This window comes from Falco cherrug, chromosome 10 (assembly GCF_023634085.1).
Source record: "Falco cherrug isolate bFalChe1 chromosome 10, bFalChe1.pri, whole genome shotgun sequence".
Lineage (NCBI taxonomy): Eukaryota > Metazoa > Chordata > Aves > Falconiformes > Falconidae > Falco > Falco cherrug.
The window spans coordinates 29,321,422-29,346,625 of record NC_073706.1 but is presented as its reverse complement, the minus strand read 5'-3'; the positions used below and the strand labels follow the sequence as shown (position 1 = coordinate 29,346,625).

At 36.0% G+C, this 25,204-nt stretch overlaps 1 protein-coding gene across 5 annotated transcripts in view; it reads right to left on the bottom strand.

Moving 5' to 3' along the window:
* Window positions 1–25,204, bottom strand: part of SBF2 (SET binding factor 2) — a 255,137-nt gene that overhangs the window by 186,042 nt on the left and 43,891 nt on the right. For 4 of the 5 annotated variants that reach the window (XM_055722192.1, XM_055722188.1, XM_055722190.1 and 1 more), the window contains exon 2: window positions 23,195–23,283. In XM_055722192.1, the coding sequence (XP_055578167.1) occupies window positions 23,195–23,283 (89 nt within the window). The remainder of the gene's footprint in view (window positions 1–23,194; window positions 23,284–25,204) is intronic. The other variant, XM_055722189.1, reaches the window with a different exon arrangement.

Below are 25,204 nucleotides of genomic sequence, written 5' to 3'. Positions count from 1 at the left end.
GTGAAGAGAACGTCAGTTCCTGGAAAAGGAAGAGCACGTCAGCAGGATGCATCCTTCTTTCTGCGTACGTTGTTTCTGGGGTTTCCCTAAATAACTTCAGAACCGACAAAAAAAAAAAAAAAAAAAAAAGTGCTTAGGATGAGGTGACAGGCATGGAAGGATTTACTGAAATGGAATGCAGGAGAGAGGAATGAATCCCTTATCCAATGTGTCACACACTCCAGGTCACAAGATAAAGGCATCAGCTGCATGGACTGAGCAGCCTCTCCATCTGCAGTACAGCTGGATCCAGTTCTGAATGTGCACTCAAACATGAACAAATTCACCAGGCACAGTTTTCTTTTGTGAAACCATTAACTTTTTCTTCTTTGGCATCTTGTTCATCTCACATTAAAAAAAAAAAAAAAAAAAAAAGTCTGCTGTTTAATTAGTTGTTCTGGTAAGTTCTACCATCCTTTCAGTGCATATACACTTGAAAGATTTTATGTACTTTCAAATTTTTTATTAATAATAAAGAATGTACTTGGATGGTCTCTTGAAAAAAGTGCCCATTTCACTCTCCACACAGAGTTCTAATCGCCTGTGCAATTAAAGCCCACCGTGTACAGTACTTATTAAATCACTCAGTGTATTTTCATGTAGTAATTATGTCTTTCCTGCAGAATTTTGTGTTCTTAATTACTAGAACTATGTAAGCAGTAAGTGTATTACTAGAAGTACGCAAGCAGCTAGTATGCATAGCCATAAATTCTTCTGTCATGAAAACATTACTACTAAGACATCAATATTTGATTTACCATCAGCAAAGTACGGCTATGAACTGCAATGAATTCTAACTCTAATGCCTCATCAGTAAAACAGCGCAAAAAACCCTCTCAAGGCGCAAAGAAAAATAACAGGTACCTCCTTTCACATGAAAGGTCATTGAAATAAATTTTTAAAACTGAATTACAATGTTGGCAAATACTGCAACTACAAGTAGTATATAGTGCAGTAACTAAAACAACATGTAAAATACTGAATTGTACAACAGTACATAAACAAAGCAATCTTTCTGATTATAATCACACCAACCTCTTACACTAAAATGTTAAAACTGTAGCTTCAGAAATGCTGGATTCTCTTGTTCTAAGATGAGCTTACTAAGTAGTAACATGATGCTTCTGGTCAAAAGTTTTTTCTGGAAAATGTTGTAAATGAAAGGAATCTTGGCAGGTCAGTATCTCACTAGAACGTGCAATTCTGCATGTCATTGCCTCTTGCTTATTCACTGAAACAACAGATTTCATTACAAAACAAGTAAGAGAAACAAACACAGACTCCTGCAGTTCCTGCTTTATGAGCAGCATTTACCTTTCCTTTCCTTTACCATAATACCCACTGCCAAGACTACCTCTTACTGCAGGACAGGAAAACAAAAGAATTAACGAATTGCTAAGCTGAGCTCAGTTACCCTTAGTCACCAACTGATGATACTCCTATTTAGGCATTTTTTTAAAGCAGTGTTCGAGTACTTCCCGGAAGCTCGTGCTGCATTCCACATTACAGCTGGGACTGCACTATAACAATGAGAAGAGTTTAAAAAGTCAAGCACTCTCTGTCAGATAAATACCTCCATGCACAACTATCTGGTGAAGCCCCAGTCAGGTTTGCCCTTTACAAAAAAAACCAAAAAAAATCAACAGTTCACAATTGCAAATTGAAGGTTTTACTCATAATAATTTGCATTTCTCTAAGTTTAAGATAGAATAGTATTTATATGTGCAGTGAATAGCTTATTAAAATATAGAACATATTTAAAACATCTGCATTTCTCAATAAATCTGTTGATACTGTTTTCTTTGGAATTCTACTTTATGTTCCCGTTTCTGCTAAGCCATCTGATACCTATATATCATAGCATCAGAAATGCAGATGATACTAAATGGGGTGGGGAAGGAGCAGCTGATAGACCGGTGGGTAGAACTTACTGCAGGAGACCTGTTCAGCTTGCAGAAACAGCCTGTGTCAGGAACCTCAGTATGTTCAACAAAGGCAAATGTGAAGTCCTAGCTCCGTGGGACTCTATGACTCAGTGAGAAAATACTTTCCAAGTTCTATGAAATAATTCCATAGCTGAATTATAAGATACATTTCCAATACACAGTTTTTCCCCAGCAAGTCACTGAAATTCCAAGGTTAAACCTACTACCATGAAATCTGTCACCAAGTATTACACAAAAGGAACATGACATCCAAGGAAAGACAGTTTTGTAAAATTAAATGTTCACATCTGTGCCAGGAATTATATAATTATTTTCTTTTATTCAGAATACCATCCACTGTTTCTCTAAACACCCACAATTGAAAAATATAAGGAAACATCAACTGAAATGTCTTCAAAAGCTTCAACATGGAGAATCACTGTATCTAACTACGAAGTCCCTCAAGTTCTTGGAAAAATCCGTGTCAGCCTTTGCTCTCTGCAGAATTAGCAGCTGATATTTTCCTATTTCTACTCCTCTAGACTTTACACTAAAGGTAAAAACTGCAAATATGCTTCAGTAACAGATGATGGAAAAATGCTTAGCCAAAAATTACAAATGGACTGCCAAGAAATTAAGAATTAAAGGTTAATATCAAAAGAAATGCAAGGTATTTGAATGCAAATAAATGCATCATATTGCAAACTGACTATTTTGAGCTCATATCAGATAGTGATTTCTGCAACATTTTTTCCTTTACTTACCCTTTATTTTAATAAACTTTCCTCTGACCTCAAAGGTTTTCCCCAAGACACATGGAAACATAAGACTATGTTGTACCTTGCAAGAATAGGAAGAACTCAAGAGTGGGAGATGTACTATTTTCTTTTACTCTGTATTGACTCTACAAGGATTCTCTTCTCTTTACACAGTCTGTAACTCAGTAAAGCCACCTGTCACAAGGCAGGATGCAGCTTTAACTTAGATGTGACCTCACTTCACAGTTCTTCCTTCTCATCACCAATCTCTGCACATGTATGACACACAAAATGGTGCTGATCACAGGAGGTCCTCGGAAAGGCACTTTAGGAGGTCTATAGCCCAACGTTCTGCTCAAAATATGATAAATGCTGGATTCACACCAGATTTCTCAGGGATTTACCAAGTCAGTCTTGAAAACCTCCAAGAATGGAGGCCATGCAAAGTCACTTGGACATCTTGTTCCAGTGCTTGACTTTCCTTATGGTGAAAGCTGGGATTCTGTTGGTCATCTTTGCTGCCAGGGCACACTGCCAGCTTATGTTTAGCTTGCTGTCTAGCAAGGTCTCCAGGTCCTTTTCGGCAGAGATGCTCCCTAGCCAGTCAGTCTTCAACCTGAAACACTACAGGTGGTTCTTCCCTCCCAAGCACAAGGCTTTGCATTCTGCCTCTACTAATTTCATAATACTTCCACTGGCTCATTCCTCCAGCCTGTACAGGTTCCTATGGATGGCAGCCCGGCCCTTGAGTGTATTGACTCACATACCTTCCAGTACCAGATTCCAGTATCTGCTGGAAGCCAGATACTTTTGGTTTCTTCAGGTAAGTGATGGTGATGCTAACCAACTTTCAACTGGTTAGTCTAACAAAGGAGTTCTTAAATGTCAATTCACTTCAATGAAGACACACTTTGGAGGACCAAGGGCCAGATACTTGAAATAAGATAATGAAAATACCCTTAGATGGTAAATATATTCTGACTAAATATATTCTTTTAATGCCAGCACCAAAAAAAAAGAAAAGGCACAACAAGACAAAATGATATACTCATGCATGTTTGCACTACATGCTATACAAAAATGTGCAAGCAGACCTTATGATTAGCTCCCATAAGGCCTACTAGGCTATTTTGCAAATCAAATGTTAATAATTACATAAAAAGTAAACTATCACTTCAAATGTAGTAAGTAAATTTACTCTTCAAAATACATACGGAATAAATTATCAAGTGTCACTAGTTAAGAAAAAACTGAATTGTTCATATTTATGCATAATTCTAATGTCTCATCTAAAATAATTGTTTCCAGAGACAGTAGGGTTTCGTTTTTGTAAAATAAAAATAGTATTATTAGTAAAAGAAAAAACCCTTAGAAGAAAATACTGCCAAGTAAAAGAAAAAAAAAAATATTCTGTCTGGTCATTTCCAATTTTTATCCACGTTTATCCACAAAGACTTATGGAAATGTACATCAGTGTTTAACAACCTTTAACAAGCTCCTCCCTCCTGCCCCAAAGTATTACACAAATTTTTACCTTAAACAGAATTTAAGAACCAAGTTATTTTAATTCCAAATAAGAAAAAAAATTAAAAGATTAGCTACTGTATTCCTAAAAAGTGAATACATTATTGTATTCATTAAATATACTGTGATAGCCAGTATATCTAAAACAAAAATAGGAAATGGCACTTCATGCATGCATTTATGCTGTTTCCATTTGAAGTATGCAAGTACTTATTTACATGTATTTTAAAAGCCACAGTAAAAACACAACAAAACTCTCAAAGTCACACTCTCTTTCACTACCCAGAAATTCTAAAATATGACCAATATGGGAAAAATCATATTAGATTTTCATTTTACATATATTTATACAAATATTCATTCAGTCACACTGACTAAACTCAACTCTAATTATGACCCATGATGTTCCAAGGATTAGCTTCACAACCTCAAGTATTTAAAATCTTTTCTAGATGAGGTTATTAATAAATGTTTACTGTAATAGAAAACACTGCATGTAAATTGCAATCTTGTGCAAAATTTATGGGATGTGGCAGTGAAATAAGTAAGAGCCTGAAATCTTAAAAACCAAAATAAACCAAACATAAAACCCCTAACAAGCCACATCAGTACTTCTGTGCCACAATACCGCTACAGCTCTTAAGTAACATCTTTTTGTTTTCACACCACAGTGAAGTCCACAAGTGTAAAATCAAGTGAAAATTAGGACTAATAAATTTCCTAGCTATCAGCACTACCCACTTTGGTCACGACCGAAAGAAGAGTGGCTTTAGCTCACCCTCCTTCCTAGTGGGACAAGCATCTGAGGAATTGCTTCAGGTTCCCCAGTGAAGGAGACTGACCTGAATTGTTCGCTTTCTTCAATATTGACTCTCACAGAGGGACGAAATGGACTCGATGAGGACAATTTAACACATACTGCCTCTGACACTGCAGTCAACTGCAGGAAGATATAAAACACACACACATTCTTGTCCTTTAATGCACTAGTAGTTTTTGGATATACCTCTTGTAGGGGTTTCCCCTCCAGCCCCCCCATCCCCACCCCCAGGACGTCATACAGAATGTTCAAGGGCCACTTCCAATATTTTGACTCTAACTAAACAATTTGTGCACACAAAGTAAGAAATGTACTGTTTGGATCTCTTTATGTATTTATTTTTAAAGACAACACAGAAGGAAAATCCTACTGGCTGAAAGACATGTTAGAACCTGCCAACTAAGAACTATGAGTTCTTTTAATGTATTCCACATATAAATACTTAACACTGAGCTAAGTAATACAGATTCAATTGTTTCGTAATTTAAACTAGATCTACACTTTGAGATTTGGACTGCTCTTACTAGGAATTTCTCACTAAAAATAAAGCAAATCAACAAGCAAGCTTTCTGACATCTGCCAGTTTAGAGTATGACAGTACGGCTGGCCTGCCGTTCAAGGAACTCATGAAAGAGTTACAGGTAGACTAGGCTGTAACCACGTCCAATGGCACAGCTGCAGCCCAATGAGGATGCATGAACAAATTCTAAGACAAGCACTCAAGTTTACCACCACTGTGGTATGAAAATCTCTTCAATACTTCTCTGCTGAAGAGATCTTTACTAAAATACCTGAAATACTTATCTGAGCAAGAAAAATTCAACATCCAGTTTTCATCACCCTAGGTATTTTCCGGAGAGGTACATGGTTTTTCAGGAAGAAAATATAAACATAGTATAAATATACACTATGCAGTGAAAACACGCACAAATTGATTTCAAAGAGTAATGATAATCACAAACAGGAGGTTTGGTATCGGAATTTCAAAACTGTTCCTACTGAGGAAAATTCAAGCAGTGACAAGCACCACAAGCTCCAGAGGCCTATTCTAAATGAACACAAGTGGGCTGGCCGCAGGCTTTCATGAAGGCACACACTTGGCAACTCAGTTGGAAATTTCAGAGTCAAAGCCCCTGCTTGGTAAGACTCATTAAAACTTAGCTTCTTTTTAACTTTTCAACATCTTTTTAGTATGTGTTCCTGCATCAACTACCAAAAGCGAAGTTAAGAGAAAATTGTCAGTAAGTACAGAAAAGCCGAAAGATCATCATCCAGAATAACTGTTTTGTTTTCCCTCTTCCTCCTGTACCTCCCAGGCTACGAGGCAGCTCTCCCAGTCCCCTGGATGAGCTATGGCCAGGCACTGCTCCTCTGAATGTGATGCAGCTGTTTCTCTGCCAGGAAAGCAGCAGGCCAGTCAGACCAGGCTGGGCCAACTAGGCCACAGGAAACAGTCCCACTTCAAGCCTGTTTCTTTCTCAGCACAGCGAAGTCTCACGTTAGGAGAGCATTACTCTAAGGCAGGACCTATACACCAGAGGCCTTGAACCTCTTTCAACAAAAAACACCCCCACAGTAGTAATGAACCCAGCCTGTAAGGAAAAGCAGGCTCTAAAGGCAGGGGAGTGGGAATATAACTGATCGCAGCAAGAACCTGGAGCAATTTATTTGTTGGACATCAGTGTGACAAACCTCACAGACTCCACTGTTCCTAAAGCGGTGATGAAGCTGAAGTCTGTTGAGGTCACAGGGCATGTCACAAAATGCACATGGAACCCTATTCTTGGGAAACTGATACTCTTAAGTATTTTCAGGAAAACTTATTTTCCTAATATCACACAGTAGCCATAATTACCTTTTTAAAACAATATAATTAACCATCAGAAAAGAAAAAAAAAAGTCTTTTCCAGGTTAAGGAAAGTGTGCATAAACTCCAACAAGTTAAATGTCAAACTACCAATAAACTAAAGAATAAAAATGACTACTAAAATACATTTCAAAACACATCAGAATTGTAAAGCTTGTAAAAACTTGTTATGACAATAGATAAAATGAGGACAAAAGGTAAAATGATCACTCAGAAGACTAATCAAGATCTAAAAAAAAAAAAAAAAAAAAAAAAAAAACAACAAAACATTAAGAATTCTCTACATTATTGTTCCCTTGAGAGATGCCTGGGGAAGTTCCCAGAACAAAACTGCATTTTGGAGCGGAAAATATAGGCTATTTCAGAAAATGAAAATGAAAGTATCAATCCAGAGGGAACAGAGAGAATTATTCCAAGAGCACTATGAATAGTGGGTTTCACTTTTTACCCCTGGAGTCCATAGCAGGTTCTTGGAACATGGGCAAATGTTAAATCTGTTTTTAAAAAGCATTGAACTTATTCAGAATTTTTGCTGTACACGTAGCAAACTTGTAGAAAATGTCATTACAGAACTAGTAACTCTACAGATAGATAAATTCTATTTATTTATAAATTTTATATATTTATAATAAATTTTATTTATTATCTGGAAAAGAATCAGAAAGGCTTCGCTAAGCAAGTTCATGACTCATCTGTATTAACAGCTCTTAAAAGCAAATGGAGGTACTCAATGCAACAATATAGTTAACTTTTCAAAAAATCTCTTTCAGCAAGAACATTCACTAGAAAATCTCAATTAAACTAAACTGCCATGGTATAGGATAACAGTTCTCTTCTGAACTAGTAACAGATTTTACAAGTAGGAATAAATAGTTAGTTTTCCCCAATGGAGGCAGATTAGAAACAATACTCACAAAGATCGCTGCTGGGATCTATGCGTGTGTAGTAGGAACTAATTGACTTCAAGTTTTTTGTTTTGTTTTCTACACACAATTTCTGAACATATCAAAAAAGGTCAACAGTGAATTGGTCAGGTCTATGGAAGATAAATATTTGGAACAGTCAATAATAAAATCTTTTGTGATAGTACATGAAAGGGTCTCACAATACCAAGAAATTGGGTAACAAGCATCACATGATTCCCAAGTGAGAAGTGGAAACTAAAGCACTTAAGGAAAGAAAAAAAATAATCCTGAAGATGCTCATGCAGTAACAGACTACAGTGTTAACACCCAGGAAAAAGAACTTGAAACATGTTTCCCTTCAACATGTAGTACCCATACGGAAAAAATTTTTTCAAATGCTCAGTATTATTAGGAAAGGAACTGGGAGGTACACACATACTGTCAAGACTTGCCATTTTTGGTCACTACTGTACAAAAAATAGACATTTGAACTAAAAGTCACAGAGGAAAACAACAGTATCCAGAGGCTCGAAACAGCTTCTGAACAAGTCCAGATTTTATCAGAGGGGTTTCTTCATCTTGGAAAAAATATGCTCTAGGACAGGAACAGAATAGACATCTACATACTTACGAACAGGATCAATAATAAGCCCAATCAACATGTATTCTGACCTTGTGTATCAATATTCCCATTACTATTCAATGTGATTACCACAAGAACCTCAGGAAGCCAAGGCTTAGCTTTCAGTATCTTCCCATAAACCTTGCACAACCATGGAGTAACTAAAATATCAATAGCATAATATTTCTAGTTGTAGCAGAATTAATAGATCTAAACCTATTTATCTGTTGCACTGCTAAAACTAATGTTTAAAACATAGCCTTCCAAAATTCATATGATACCCAACAGCAGTAAAGCAGATCCTTTAGAGAAGTGGAAGGTAACACACAGACTAACAAGAATATCACTTTGCAGATAACGTGGTCAGCTTTTAGCCACTAGGTTGACATTTAAACAGCAAGTCATCCTAAAGCTGTCTCAGTAGAAGGCATACATCTTACCTGCACTCTCTTTTACTGGGGTCTGAAATACGTACATTCACTTTGCAATCTTGCTTATGCACGTCTAGATTGAATCTTAAGTTAGGTAGTTTGCTTTCTCCTTTCACTGTGGGTCAGGGCTGGCACAGAGAACAACTTCACCCTCCCAAACAATAAAAACCTGAGGAAGGGGGTAACTCATATTAAAACAAAATACTGAATGATTGCATTAAGACCACTCCATTCTTAGTTCATTCAGTGCAAGCCAAAATACTACAAAACTAAAACTGAAAAGGTATGTTTTCTGACACACTTAAAATTGATAATCTGAAGAGACAGAATCATTAAATTCCCTTCTCTGAACACACTTCAGAAACCACTATTAAATTCAACCCTAATTTAATTAAGGTTTTCACTGCAGTATTGCTTTTGCAACCCACAAGTAAGGTATCATCCATAATAGGTAAAATAATGTACATAAATATGCTGTTACCTAACTCATCACAGTGAATTAATACTTAAAAAGGAAAGCTTATAGGCACTATCATATTTAAGCAATAAGACATAAAAGGGTGTGCATATGCTGTAATAATGACACACCTTAATAATACGAGAAGTATGTCATTATTATCCCATACTACACACCCTAAAATGCTTCAGTATAGATGACATCTATGCATGTAACAAATGAAATTAGGATACTTACAAAAGATGTCTATTTAGTGGCTGATAATCTCAAAATCTTTCATCAAAAAAGCCATAAAACATGCCACCGAATATTCCTGCTCAGGTAAACCATTTCTAAAAAATTTTTGTCATCATCATCAAATTAAAAATACAGACTGTTAAAAAATACTTGCGTCAATAAGTGCACTCGCGGTTCCTACAAAAACAGATTTAAAAAGAAAGCCAGTAGAAAGGATCTCTTGTTTTCTGGAATTTTGAAGTGCTCTTGCAAGCTCAATGGTGAGTTTTGAAAGACAAGGTGCAGCTAAAACCTTTAAATAGGTTCTTAGGGTTTTTCAGTCAAACTGCTTATGCCTTTCCATTTTAACAACCCATGAAATGGTTTAATAAAACTAACCCAACTCTGGTTACCTCTATTAATGCACAGTCTGAACTCAGGGACTGAGAAGTTAAGTGGTTTTAGCTGAACTCTTCCACAACAACACTAAACTACTTGCAGACTAAAGCCAAAATCAGCACAAAAATCTGACAATTATATTTTCCTTAATAATACACTGTTCACCTTGGAAATAAACGGAAACATTTTGGAAAACGCATTATTGAACACTTAACTGAATACTATCTACCCAGCCTTTGCCACACAAAATACAAATAAAATTGATTGTGGTAGCCAGAATCAACAAAATTTAACACCAATATGCCTTCATCTTAAACCCAACTGAAATATATTTTAACATTTATTAATTGCACATGATTCCACGGAATTACTGCAATAAGCTTTCTCAGACATCCTCAAAATAGCTACTTATTTTCTTCAGCTGAGGCTTACTATTACAAAAAAGTAACATCAACAATCTTTCAAGCCTGATCAAACTTGACAAAATGATTGTTATTTAATGAATTTCCATTCATTTAATATCTCCTTGGTTAAATAAACTGGAAACAGTTTCCCAATTCATGTGAACTTTTCGCTATTGTATTACCCAAAAACAATAAAAAAAAAATTGTAGATGTTCATTTATTACAATATTCCCAAACAGTTTTCCAACTACAGAGTTGGAAATGCTGCTAATCTTTTAGATGAAAGCCATTCAGACATGGAATGACTAAAACACATCCTTTTAAGTAATACTAGTGATCAAAGTGGAACAGGAAACAAACTTTGAATTTCAAAATAGAACACTTTGAAGACATGCTTATATAAATCATTCAGCCATAACCAAAACCAGTAAGTGATCTGCCCAAGCGATTTCTGTTACTTGGTGCAAATTTGATATGTCACTGTGGATTCCGAAAAACTACTCATATAGAAGTTGCTGCTGCTAATGCACATTGGTCATATGAGCAAAATATCTAAATTGGGGGTGGGGAGGCTGGGGGGAGAGCATACTCTTCACCCACTTTTTTAAGAGGTCTCGCTAATTCTTCTGTTCTTTGGGAGAAGGAGATAAAATTCAATATACAAGACATAAAACAGATATGAAAATGGTCCAACAACAAATCTTAAAAATTGCAAATGCCAACAAGTCTCTACAAGTATATTACTGGGCTAGAATGAAGAAAAATCATTGTGAAATAAGCTTTTCTGGTATGCAGTTATAGCAAATAATCATGAGGTGATGCCGAGAACTAGACAAATGTGGTATTCGAAGAATGTCAAAAACACTGAGGTCACAAATGCACACTGTAACTTTAGTACCCACTTCTTAACCCACTATTTTGATATTAAATCTAATTCATTCTTCATTCTAAGCTTATAAGCCGTGATTTTAATGAACACCTCTCTTGCCCACATGTGGAAAAGGAAACAATACAGTTAAAAATGAAGTGAGGTTGATTTTGTGTATGCCATTGACAGAAAGGGAATATCACTTGTTTTTAAAATACTATATTATAACATAGATTTTTCAGCAAGTTACAGAAGCAGATATTCTCTCTTGGACCAAAATTCTGTATTTATTTGTATTTTTTAGAATAAAATAATGTTTTCTGCACTCTTAGCTCACAGGTAAGCCTAACATAAAGCACGAAAATCGTAACTGCTTTGGGCACTTTCAATACTAAAAGTGTATTAGTTTGATTATAATCCAGTGTAATGTACTGCATCAATCTACACAAAGTAATTAGATAATCTGACCTTGTCCCACTACTTTCTTTTAGAGGCACACTAGAATGGATTTGGGTTTAACTGCCTTTACTCAGGTAAAGGGCTAAAACGTCAAGTCCTGAATAAATGGAGATGGGGGTGGGGGAGGGGAAACAAAGCTAAAGCCAGTTCTTATATGAAATTCCCTGCAATTTATTGTGGAATGACAACAGGAATATTAGCAACTCAGTAAAACAGCAGATCGTTTTATTTGGGGGTGAGGGGTGTTATTGCACATTATTCATTACGTTAAAATCGCTTTATTTCTAATTCTATGTATATACTGGTTGCTTTAGTTCAAGTAACTTGGCAGAGATTTAAGTCAGAACGTATACACTTTCAAAAAAAACCAAACAAAACAAAGACATTCCTGACTTCAGGATAAGTGAAAACCTGTTCTGTATCTGAGTGTGATCTGGTTTCCATATCTCCTTTTGTTGACATATAAAAGACTGTTTCTCATGAAGGTTAAGGAACCAGCCAGTGCAAGGAAAAGATGAAGGTTAAGGAACCAGCCAGTGCAAGGAAAAGATGAGCAAGTGTTTGGGGACACCCATATGACAAAATCTAGATGGAAAAGTTTCTTCAAAAACATCAGTAGTACCTTAGTTAGATACATAAATCCGAACAGATGGGGACAGGAAGAATCCACCTCAGGACCATGACATAATGATTAAGTTTATGCTTTTAATACGGAGGGAGTTTCTGTTTGGGTTTTTCTTCTTTTTTTTCTTTTTTTATTTTTTTTCTCCTTTAAGTCAGACAAAATGGAGACAGGTACTGCAAAATTTTTGTCTTAGGCAAACATGCAGAGTGCAGGTAATATTTCAAAGTCTACCTATTTTCTCTTTATCCTCAAACAGAAACAGTACTTAAGATAAACAAACTAAGAAAGAAACCAAAAGATACATAAATTGAAAAATCTAGTAACAGTAACAGTTGTATCAACACAAAACACAGTTGGAATATGGGCCATTCTACAGAAAGTGATGGGAGACATCATGTCCTTCTTCTCAACTTGCCTTAAGTCCTGCAAGATTTGTGATATCTGGTTAGGGAAGCTCTTAAAATAAGTTCCAAAAGCCATTCAAAAGAAGATCTGGGTATCAGTGTTATTTCTCTTTGCCTAGGTTCACTCTGCAGTTCAGATTTAATGACTTGCAGGCTGAGAAAGCACTACAAACAGTAAAAAGATCATTGTACAAGTAGCATTAACCACAACTAAAGCCCGAACTGCCTTATCTCCAAATTTGTGAAAGTTGGAGCTTCAGAGACCCACACTAGAAGCCAGTTCAAATGCTTAATTTATTACTCTATTGCTAATAAAGAAATAAAATTCCTTTTTAGTTTAGCCCAGTGTCCATTACAGCTAAATAAAAACACCTGTTCAATTGATCACCTGACAGAACATCCTTGAAAATCATAAAGACACAGCAACTAAACATACCAGAAAGAATTCTCTCTTAGCCATGTTAACTAAGGTTATAACACTTCTCAGATCAGGCTTCATCATTAACATTCTCATCTTAGAAATTTGCCAGTTCTAAAAGTTTTGGCCTGCATCAGTTTATTTCTGACACCCACAGAGCAATGAAGCCAGAAAAAGAAGAAAAGGTTTTGCTAGGAAAAGACCAGGTAAACTGCTTACAAAATTACTGGTGCCACAACAGACGTTCCATACTCAGAATTCCTTATAAGCAGCAAAGTTTATGGCAGATCCCTGCTCAGGAGAATGTTCAAAGACAAAAATTCTTCATCAGTGACTAGCTTAAAATAAGCACTTACAAAACAAATCTGAAAATATTTATATTTTTCTTCTTCCTCTTAATACAAATTGTATTCTGCATATAAACATACATTATTTCTTTATTCTTTTATTTCACTGTGATCAAAAGCAAACTTCATAAAATCACTAATGACTTTTACTTGAAATAAGGAGGTTTCTTCATTAAAATTCTCAGTCATTTACCAAATCCTTACTAAAATCGGGATATCAGAACCGTATCACAAATTATTAAAGACTACATTATTAAAGAATAATACAGGAAGAAGAGTGCCATCTAAGTATCCTAGCTCCCTTTTATATCTTCTAACCTGCAAATTCATTCATAAACTTTTCCTTTTTCCATATACAAACACCAGGTTTTATATAAAAGAAAAAAATATGCTATATGTTATTAGGAAACAGACAAAAGTCTAAAAAGGTTGTACAATAAAAACTGATCTATCTGAAAGTGGTTTTGCCAATTCCATGCAATTAGTCAAAAGACAGCATCAACATGCCCTATGTAGTCTTTGCTTTATAAACAAACAAACCACATCCCAACCTCAGGATTTATAAATTCAACTCCTTATGACACTTAAGTGAGTGATGGTGCTTGAGGCCAGCATGTTGCTTGCTTTTGAAAAAAACTGGAAATAAGCCTCCAAGTTCTTTCCCTAGGACTCTGCACAGCACAGTCTCAGTCGGACACTGACCCACTGAAATCAGCCACCTTCTCCCCAAGCTTACATAGGTGTTTGTGCCAGGTGCATTTTTAGATACACAGCTGCTCTGCCCTGTACGGAGTCCACAAAGGATACCCAGGAGTTATACAAATCAGAAACAGCAAAAAGTCTCTGCACCGATGTTTCTGTTTGGCTTCCAGTTGGGTAATACAAGGGCTGATACAATGAGCTGCAGTACACAGAATATGCAAAACTGAAGGGTCATTTTAATACTTCTTACTGTTCTTTTTATCTCTCTTTTTTTAATGAACACAACTAGGATACACCTTTTATTGCCTGTTACGAATAAGCACTTATACCGCATAAAGGTATCACAAAATTTTTCAAGTTTAAGGCGTCAAGCTTTAAAACCACTGAGATTATGTAATTTTGTTACATTTGATGCAGGTTTCTTCTGCTGCGATAAATAAAGACTACAAATTTAAAAGCCAGTCAAATTGGGGGGTTGGGGGAATATCATGATTTACAAGTACTACTGATTGGAAATTCTTAGCATTAAAAGTATCAGCTTTAACAAAACACAAACCATTAATAAATTTGTTCAGAAAAACATGAAATAGCCTTTATTTTCCATTAGTCTGTTTTCCTGAACTATTAGAAACATTCCAAACTGATTTATAGTTGTAAGAATCAGCTTCACAGATAAATTATTTCTGGATTCCCAGAACACATTCAATGACCCAGTTCAAATTTCACAATCTTGTATTCAGCCCAATAGACTGTGTTTGATTAGATGCACATTATCTGCCTTTCTGCTCCTTCACACAACCCTAGAAAGGATAGCTTCGTGACAACTGGATATATAGTTTTAAATTCAACAGACAACAGTCTTGCTTTCTGGCTCTCTCCAAAACCGCATAAATTCTCAGTTCCCTGCACACATGGAAAAAACAAACCAAACAAACAAAACCCCCCAGAAAACCTACCTAAATTACAGTCCTTCAAAGTGTAAAAAAAGTTCTAGTTTCTTACAGAAGGCTGACAAACAATTATCTGTAATAATAAGCTGAAACAAAACACAGATCTTTTAAACAACAAATCGCTAAGTGATTCTCAGGTACTTCAATGCCTTACTGGATTGTTACACTCATCCAAGTTTAATTTTCTCTCTTCCTCTCTGGTAGTTACAGGAACCTGATCCAACAGTGACATAAAGAACTTTTATGAAAACGCTTGCTGTAATTAACAGCAAGGACAAGCGCCTGACAATCGTACTTAAAGACCAGATCTCATCTCTCATGGTAACACACAGATGTCTTTCATTCACCACCACTCTGATGTCTCAGTTTGGTATCTTCCCAGTGAGTTACTACCACCTCTCTCCGCAGAGATACAAACCAACAGACAGAGAGAGCAAAAGCTTTAGCTTTTCCGATTAACAAATCTAAAACGAATCTCAGGACACTATCCAAGCTGTTCCCCTTTTCACGCCATATTATTAGCATCACACAAGCTGTTCCTTTAGGCATCTAACATTAAAAATAAATAATACTGCTCAAGAAGTTTCATTCTAAGCACTGTAAGTTTCATCTGTTTGAACATTTCTTACTGTTTACACCAAATATTCTTTGCTACAGAATCCATTCACTGTTACTCACCTTATTGTTAAAGGACAAGGAGAACAGTTTATTCTCTTCCTTTTATTTACCTGAAGTCCTCTCACTTCTAATCTCTTGCCATACCTGAACAAGGCTTACCTTTTTTCAAAAGCTAAACTTCTTTGATTCACGCTTAGCTGAAGATGCACAACACTTCTTTGCCGAGAAAAAGGATGGAGAGATGCTGACACTTTGTATACTGTTAACTTAGACAAGGACAAACGGCACATAGCACAAGAAACAACTGGAAAATCGTAGTTTTGTGTAACAACAGATCTGGTTGTTACAGTGCACACAAATACATCTCTTTTGCTGTGTATTTGAGAGAACACCAACACAATGCTGTAAACTCAGAAGGTACAGCACTTCCTTTTTTTCAAGAACATGAATAAACATTTAATAATCAAAATTTCAGAACCTTCAGAAAAAGCAGGGTCTCCGGGACACTTCTCACAGACAAAGCTATTAGTTATAAGCTGAAAATACCAAGAGACTCACAGAGTTTTGTAGATGTTACAACACCACCACTTAACTGCGGCTCTCAATCTCCTCTGCCTGTTACGCAAAAATCCCACAAGCAGAGACTTAACAGAAATGTCCATGTTGCAGCCTTTCCTCTAATTTTTAAAGAAAAGGAGAAAAATCTGAAGAGGTAATACAAATACCGATTCACCCACCAAGCTTAGGTCAAAAAGACCATCTCATGCAGTAAAGTATTATTTGTGGAGATCACATATACCAAGAATGAAGAAAACCAACCCAAATCATTCTATGATTCTAAAAACCTCCGCACTTCTTAAGAAAACTTATGAAAATGGCTTTCTCCTCTAAAATATTTGAAAATAATTTAACTTCAATATCTTTGGAGGGGGTGGTATTGTAAAACACCTTGATAGTTACAAAAAGGGTTACTTCAATACACTATATTTTTAATAATCTCCATGGAAAAATTACAGAGGTGAAATTCTGAACCAGCGTCACTTGAATATTTTACCATTTTTACTAAAAATGTTGACTGTATTATAAAGTGTTAACTTTTTTTTCCCAATTGAAAACAAATCAAAACACAGATAAAACATTAATTGCACCCTTTCACAGTACTTAGTCAACTAAGACCACGTTTTGCTACAAAAAGACTACTTGCAAGTCCTTACATTTCAATATTAAATTATTTTACCTCACTAATCTACAAAATCCAGGAGCTAAAGTCCACTCAGTAAAAGCCGTGGGTTTCTAAAACCAGAATATAACTATTTTACAGCAGAAACATTCCTGTAAAACACACCACATTTATGGCACTCTAAGATTTCCACTGGATGCTAATATAGACAAGTTAAAGGAACATGAACTGAGTCCATAATACCACTCCCATAAAAAAGTTCGCTGTACTTTTGCTATTGTGTTTTCTACTAACTGCTGAAAGCACTTGTACTGCAACATAATGAGAATGAAAGAACAGCACAATGCATTTCTAAATGCTACATTGAGCTCTGTCATGGAGTTGTTAATTGAATAATTACATATGTAATGACTCTTGAGAGGTAAAAAAGGTTTGATGGGAAAAAGGAAAAAACCTCACAAAACCAAAATTCAGCTGACCAAGTGCACTGAAAGTTAAATGGATGCAGCAGTCAACCCTTTATTCAGGTCTTTAAAAGCATTAATGTTGCAGAAAAATTGGCTTACAGATCAGCTAGGTATGACTGAAGCATTTCCACATTAACACCCTTAAAACTTTAATCACCTCAGGCCTTAACTGGTTAATCTGCAACCCAGTCTGTCTCTTACATCTTATTTAAACTAAGTAGTAGAATATTCAAGCATCAGATATCTTTCCTGGAAAAGATGCTTTACACCAAAGTGGCAAAACAAAAATAACACCAAGTAATTAGCCACTTGATTTTTAAAAGTATTACTTCTGACAACATGTGTAACAATTTTCAAAAACTCTGCATCGGCAATCTCCAAAAGTTTAGCAGGAGTTCACTACTTGAAAATCTGGCTTATCTTAAAATGCCTCCACTTGAGTGGTAGAAATTCTGTTTTTCAATGCAACTCTCCAGACAAATTAGTTGGGGGGGGGGGGGGGGGGGGGGGCGGTGATAGCTTTCTTGTCCCCGACCCAATTGCAAAGCTCCAACAGCAATGTATATTCACTTAAGATCTCAGAGGTATAGCTGTTACTCCTAAGTGATGCATGTCTTCATGAAGCAGAAACACATACAGGACTACTAAGTTGGTTTTGTCAAAAGACTGAGATCTACTACGTTAGTCAAAATACAGATATACTTTGAAAATACAGAAACACCATTCCTTACTCTCATATTTTTTTTTCCATATCTCAGGTTAGTTGGAATTTGAAAGTTGAATCCAGTATTTCATAAAAGCTGTACTACACTTTTATTAAAAAGTATGCATCTGAAGCTGCTCAAGGGTGCAGAAATGCTAAGATCTACAGCAAAGGTAATGCTCTACACAAAGGAGTAATGTGCTTATCCCAACCACACCAGCTTCTCCTCTAGGAGGAGGCAGGCATCCTACCAGACCTCAAAGGGACACATACAGCCTTTCTTCTGAAGTATTCCTCTTAGTATCATAATACGTGTAAGCTGTCTTCAAAGAACTGTATTAACAGTTTTCACAATTTACATTTTTTAAAGTAATTAATTTGCAAGGCGATTAGCTTGTCTAGGAAGGTATGTTCATTTCCATACTTGCACATACTTGCAAGTTACTAATTCATGACACTACTACTACCACCACCACCAGTTATAGTGGGAAATTTTCTTCCCTGCTATTCACAAACTGCACAAACACATCATAACCAGTTTAAACTTAAGACAACATATCTATTTCTAGGTATGACTTTCATTGGCCTAATTACCATTAGCCTCCAAACACTGAGTAATACAGATGACACCTGGTTTAGCTAATTTAGCCCTGGGACAAAACTGAGTTTACAGTGTAACATTACATACCAAAGCTTCCTCCTTTGATGTATAACTAATTATGATGTCTAGAAAGGCATGCAGCAGAAAACTGGATTTTAAATAAGAAAACTATGCAGAAATATAAAGCTAATTCATTCAGCCAACATACTCTCTCAAGGATTCTTTCTACAAGCGAGAACAAGAAGTTTCATTATCCTAATTTTAAACTGCTCTATACGTCAGCTGATTTTCAAGGGTTATCTGTGTAAAGTTGAAATAACTTCTCTGAAACAGACAGACTATGGCGAAGGATACCCAAACATGTTCAGGTAAAGTATCACGGGGAGCAGCTATCAGACTGGTGTGTTCTAACTGCATTCTTTTGAAAACCAATGAATTAAATGCTTGTTTGAACCAAATACTTTATGAAGAATGAATATAAATCTCTCTTTATTCCTCAAAGTCAGCTTACTTCCATGAAACTTAAGTAAACTCACCTTGACTTGTACTTGTCAGTAAACTGCATATTGACTGCTATATCAGTTAAGGGAAGATGCTCAGATTCTAAGCTGAAATTATATAAAAATGTTTCCTATAATCCTTTTGAACAGCCCACAAAAGGTTCCACAAATTAAAGAGCATCTTATTGCTCTTGAAGTAACAGTCAATATGTATGATATATAACATTAACAAATATCGTACCTTATTCTCAGTTCTATCACACAACTCATCAAATGGTAAAAAAGTATTAAGGCCTCTTACTAGCTACTGTAATTATCAATAATCCATGATAAAAAACTTCAGGTGTGTTTCACAGCAATTTTCAGGTGGCTCACTTATCAAAGTTTGTTCTATTTATGTCTGAATATAGAAAGTTAAAAGCTGTGAAGCCATTAGAGAAATGGCAAATGCAAACAGTGTAAGATTAAGAAAAATCTCTTTACATAATTTGATGAGATGCAGACAAGTGGAAGCTCTAAGAAGATACACTGGCCAAGACCTACTGACAGTATCTTTCCCCAGAGACTCATGGCTTTGCTCACTTACCAGCGACAACCAGACGACACACAATCTATTTAGAAAGACAAATTAAAACACCTCAGTAAAACTTCAGAAAGTATATTTCTGTCAAATTCTGGACAATGTGTTTGTCCCATAATTCCTATGCGTTAAACAAGACCAGAACATAGCTAACATGCTATGCACATAAAAATAGAAACAGTTTAAGTAACTTAATACCGAATATATATATACATCAAGTAAAACACTCTTCAGTGAAGTTTAAACTGCAATTACATTTTATAATGACCCAATTCTCTACATATCTGCGTCAACAAAACTACAGTTAAGGCTAAAAACAAAAGTTGAAATCAGGTCATCATCTTTCCCTTTCCTTGATAAGTAGTTCTCAAAATGATCCCTTTCACTCAGCCAAGGGCAGGTCCATTAGGAACAGTTCTTTCCATGTTAGCCCATTTTTCAAAACTAGGCTCAACACAATGTAATATACAGTTTGCAAGGTTTTCATCGTTTAACTTAAAAATTACCTCCACAACTCTGCTCTCCACACTGAGCACACAAATTCAAGCCTGGAAGGGTGGGGAGTATGCAGGGTTGGGGAAAGAGAAGAGCGTTCCACAAAAGTCTCAGTGAATTTTGTCTATTAGATTTTGGCTGGACCTTTGACTAACAGCCTCTCTACATGCTATGGAGATCACAAGGAATCCAAACAGGCAATTAAACCTTGGGGTATGGGGTGGGCATGGGTCTTTTCCAGTATTTCCCCCAGTCTTGTTTTGTAAAATGCCATTAACAACATGAATGGGAAAAAGAGATTAGATCACATAGATGCCAAGATCAGTAGATGCCAAGACAAACTATCTGGTTCAACCTATAGTATTTGTCAAAAAAAAAAAAAAAAATCTTAAAAATAAAAAAAAAAGTCCAAATTCACAGGTAAATAATTTGCTTTCTGAAGGGAGGGGGCAGCGCACAGGGGGAGGCACTGACAGGAAGCAGGGCAGAGATCTTCACCAAAAACCAGCAGATGTCATCTATGATTCATGGCAGAAGAACTAACTTTGACAGAAGAGAATACTCAAAATTCAAGTCTCCCTTCAATCCTATCACTAGGCATGAAAAGTTTTGGCCTTTTTTTCCTCCATGAAAACACAGCGAAGCAAGCTTAACACGCTTTTCAGGTAACAACCACTGCTTTTTTTTCCATTTCAGAGAAACCATATAATTCCATAAAGATCTTTTCCACTTAAAGGCAAGGAAGTACACTACAGAGGATTTCAACTCAAACTACTCATAAATATTACTACCTTCAGTCTCACATACATTTATGTCAACTTTCCTATTCTTACCCTCTTTCTCCTTTTCCCCTCCCCCCCCAAGGCTGTCCTGTTAGCCTCCCAATGATGTTAAAGCTGCCCTTAAGAAACAGAAAATAGTAACACAGCTTTTCCTCTTCCTTTTCCATGAATTAATGTTGAGTCATGTTACACTCATCCAAAACCTTGGGGAAAAAATGTCCTGGAAGAAACTGACTTTCATGAGTGATTTAGATTTACTTAAGTACTTGATCTTCGCAATATCTCTAACTCCTCAATCTTCATTAATTAAAATTAATTTTCCATGTTTGGAAAGCAAATCAAAATTTGCCTAATTCTGCCAACTGGCTGAAAAAATGTCCTTAAATTTTAAGTCATCAGATTTCAATTCACTTGGAAAGTTTAAAGCCTTAATGGCTTTGCCTAGTGAGTCATTTGATAACTGATACAGAAATAATGTTTTATTTAGTCAAGAAAAAAAAAAAATCTTCCTTTAGGAACTTATTTCTGGTAGTGCTAACATCCTACAATTAAACTTAAATGGGAAACAACATTTGGGTACTGATATATCACTTAAGTTTCACTGCTTTAAGAGAAGCTGTGCTCATTTATTTTAAAAGTCGGACACATTACTTTTTTTGAAATAGGTAAGAAAGATTTGTATGACAAAATAAACCTTAGTATTACTTGAACTCTTGCAGTTAAGGCAAGATCAAACCACCTAGTTCAACCCAAAGGCAGTGGTTAAATGAAGAAAACACCCCTAAGCCTTGGCATCAAAGTTTATTTCTCTTCTAATGAACTGCAACTGTGTGTACTATATAAAAAAGCCACTGATCTGAACTCAGCAGTCATGAAGCACATGCTGGCTAGGCATGTATTAAGTAGAGAATTACCAGCTACAGCAAACAGCAATTGCTATACAGAGCGGTATAATGTTGAAACAGTAGTAGAAACACTTCAGAGAAAGCAGGAGCTTCCATTGTTTCAGCACAGCACTATATTGCCAAACATAGTATTATGCAAGTGTACCACAAACACTGTGACTATCCGTCACGTGTATCAGAAATAATGCTTACACCAGTAATTAATGCATGACATCCCCCCAAAACGTAAGGCTTATGTTTGACTATGAAGAAACTAAAACCACACTGTTGAAGAAAACGTGCAACCAGTCGCGTACGCCAGCTCACAGTGAACAACATAAACCTCTGCTACACCAGAGAGCAAGCAGTAAACACCAAGATCCCCTCCCCTCTCTTTCACTGGAGAAGACAACACATGGCCAATGGCATGTTATGACTCAGCAAGTGAGAGAAGCACTGGATGAAAGGTATCATACTGGTAAAGGCTCACTATGTTTGTTACATCTGTGTAATAAATTCAGTGAAGAGTCACTGTCTTTGTCCTCTGCAGCTGATTTTGTCCCACAGTACAAAGACTTGTATTGCAACACTTCCTACAGACCATCTCCTTCTCTAGCTCAACCCAACCCAGAAGTTCCTAAGTTCATGGCAGTAAGAGTTTCACTCTGACTTCTCAGAATCTAATTTGCAGAGTATGACCACAGTATTTCATCTCTCTGTGGGATTTTTAGAGCCATATGTTTAATGAATGAGTTAATGAATGAATAGTTAATGAGTAAGATATAACTTTTCATTGCATCTCACAATATGAGACCAAGGAAGGAAAAGAAGTGGCACTCAGTGAGCTCTCAGAAAAGGTATTTAAAATAGATCACTGTACACAAGTCTTGTTCAGTGTGCCGTTTTTGTAAGCACCCATTATGCCATCTGTCAAGGACAGAACACTGGGTAAAGTCAATGATAAACTTACAAACAAACATTTATTTTAAATATACTATTTCTAAATTTGCACCAGACTTTTTCTGTATTCTAGGACTATCTACTAAGTGGTATAGACCAAAATAAATTACCTTCTGTTAGCCAAAGTTTTTATTGTTAAAGCCATTATCTACCCCCTCTACTCATGTAATTTCTATCCATTCCCTGTTGGGCTAGATAATACAGATTATTGTATGAAGGCAGACATATCTTCCAATTGTATGTGAAACAAATTCTAAAAATTACAAAGTGTAATGCAAACTTACCAACTCTATTCCCTGTGGAAAAGGAGTGTCTTCCCAGTCTTTCTGAGGAAATCTTTGTATTATTTTTCCCAAACCTTCTGCTGGACCTGCTGAAAGATAAAATTCAATTACTTAAAGGCAAATTGGTGGAATTTAGATCACCATAAATTTGAGAATATTTTCAGGGTATACCCAATATTAGGAAATGTTTCACCTCAAGAGGCAGAACAGCCACCTCAAATGTGTCTTGCAAGTCACATAATAAATGCAAACTTAATATTCTCCAGTAGTAACACAAGGAGTCACTACATGAAATGAAGCTGCAAACTGCATCCAGCCTATGCCTGCCATGCATGTTTTCAAAGTGACAGATGATTATTTGTAATTCTAGTCTTTCTCTACAAACAGTAGCAAATTAAAAACTAAAATAATGGATAATGTGATATTCAAAAAAGAAGTCAAACATTTGTCAACAGGTAGTCTTCAAAAAGAGGCCTATAAATTAAAAATCTGCATGATTTACCCAGAATACACTAGTTCCTTGCCAGTATTTCTAGTTGCTTTCCTTGGACGAATCACCAGTGATTTTCTAACAAAAGTGTACAGAAAATCTGCAAATTTCCCATAACTTATCTGATGCAACTGTCTTTTTTTTATATACCCTCCTTTTTTTAAAGCCACAGTGCTATAGATAGGAAGCCCTTCAGAAACACCACAAATATATAACTGTAGCATCCTGTCATCCTGAATGGTACAGGAATGCACATACAAACATGAATTTTGTTCTTCACCTGCTGAAGTCCTGGAGTAAACATTGAAAAAAAAATCATATTTTTTTTTTATTTTTTTACTGAATTTTAGCTCAGGCATACACTACAATATAGTGTCTCAGTTTTTACATTAATCATTACTACCCTGAAGGAATGCCAAAAGCTAGAACCATTTTGAACTGAGCCACTGCACAACATAAAGCATGCAATCAATAGCCTTCAACTTCTATTTTTTACATTTAAAGCTTGGCACAATACTGGGAAGAACAATCTTTCCACTTGAACAAATCTTGCCTTTTCCTACAGAAGAAAGCAAATTCTCCGTTTTATTTACCTTACAAATATACGAAACAAATTGAAAAATTAACATTGTTCTGATTTCTGAAGGAAACTGTTTTAACATGGCCAAGTATTTCACATGTACCTCAAAGACCTCTCTACCCTTCTATACACATTTTAAACCCAAGAAAACAAGATTTCTGTGATAACATTACCTACCCATCTTCACTTTAGCAATTTCTGTATCTCGATTCTAATATAATTTCAGAGGTACACGGACACAAAACACACACATGCTTGCAAGTCAATTGCCAGGTCGAGATGAGAGGCCCAAACTACTGTTCTTTACTTTGAAGAGACAGGAAAAGCAGCAGAGCTGAACAGCTACTTCTTCTGCAAGGCAGCATCCATTCAAACTGACCAAGCAGCGCACACACAGCCCCGGACTACCACTGTATTTGCATTCCGTTTCCCATTAAGTGGATCATAGATGAGAAATACAGATAAGGAAGCAAGCTGGTATCACTGCCAGCATGGATAGAAGTTTCATTTAAAATAAACAAACAAAAAAAAATACTTAGGAAACTAGTTTTCATTAGACTATACATTAAGCTTCCTAAATGGCAAAGCTGAAATTTGCAACCATTAAAACTATTAATAGATATTTTAAACAATCTATGCTGACCCACCACAGTAAAGTGGATCACCCTTTCTCTAAAGGCATATTACAAAAGTTTGAGATTAAACATTAAATTTTTTTAACACTTTCTTGTGAAGTTCTCAAAGCTGTACTTTGATAGTACAAAACAGTACAAATTCTGCATTAGCGGTAGCAGTCCATATGTGTTGCTTCCTCTGCAGACACCCAAGCAGCAGCAATGAATACATTATATTCCTGGCTTTACCATAAAAAAACATTTTCAGTCTGACAACTCAAGCCTGCTAGCATAAAGCAATTTATAAATCAATGTTCTCATGGGGA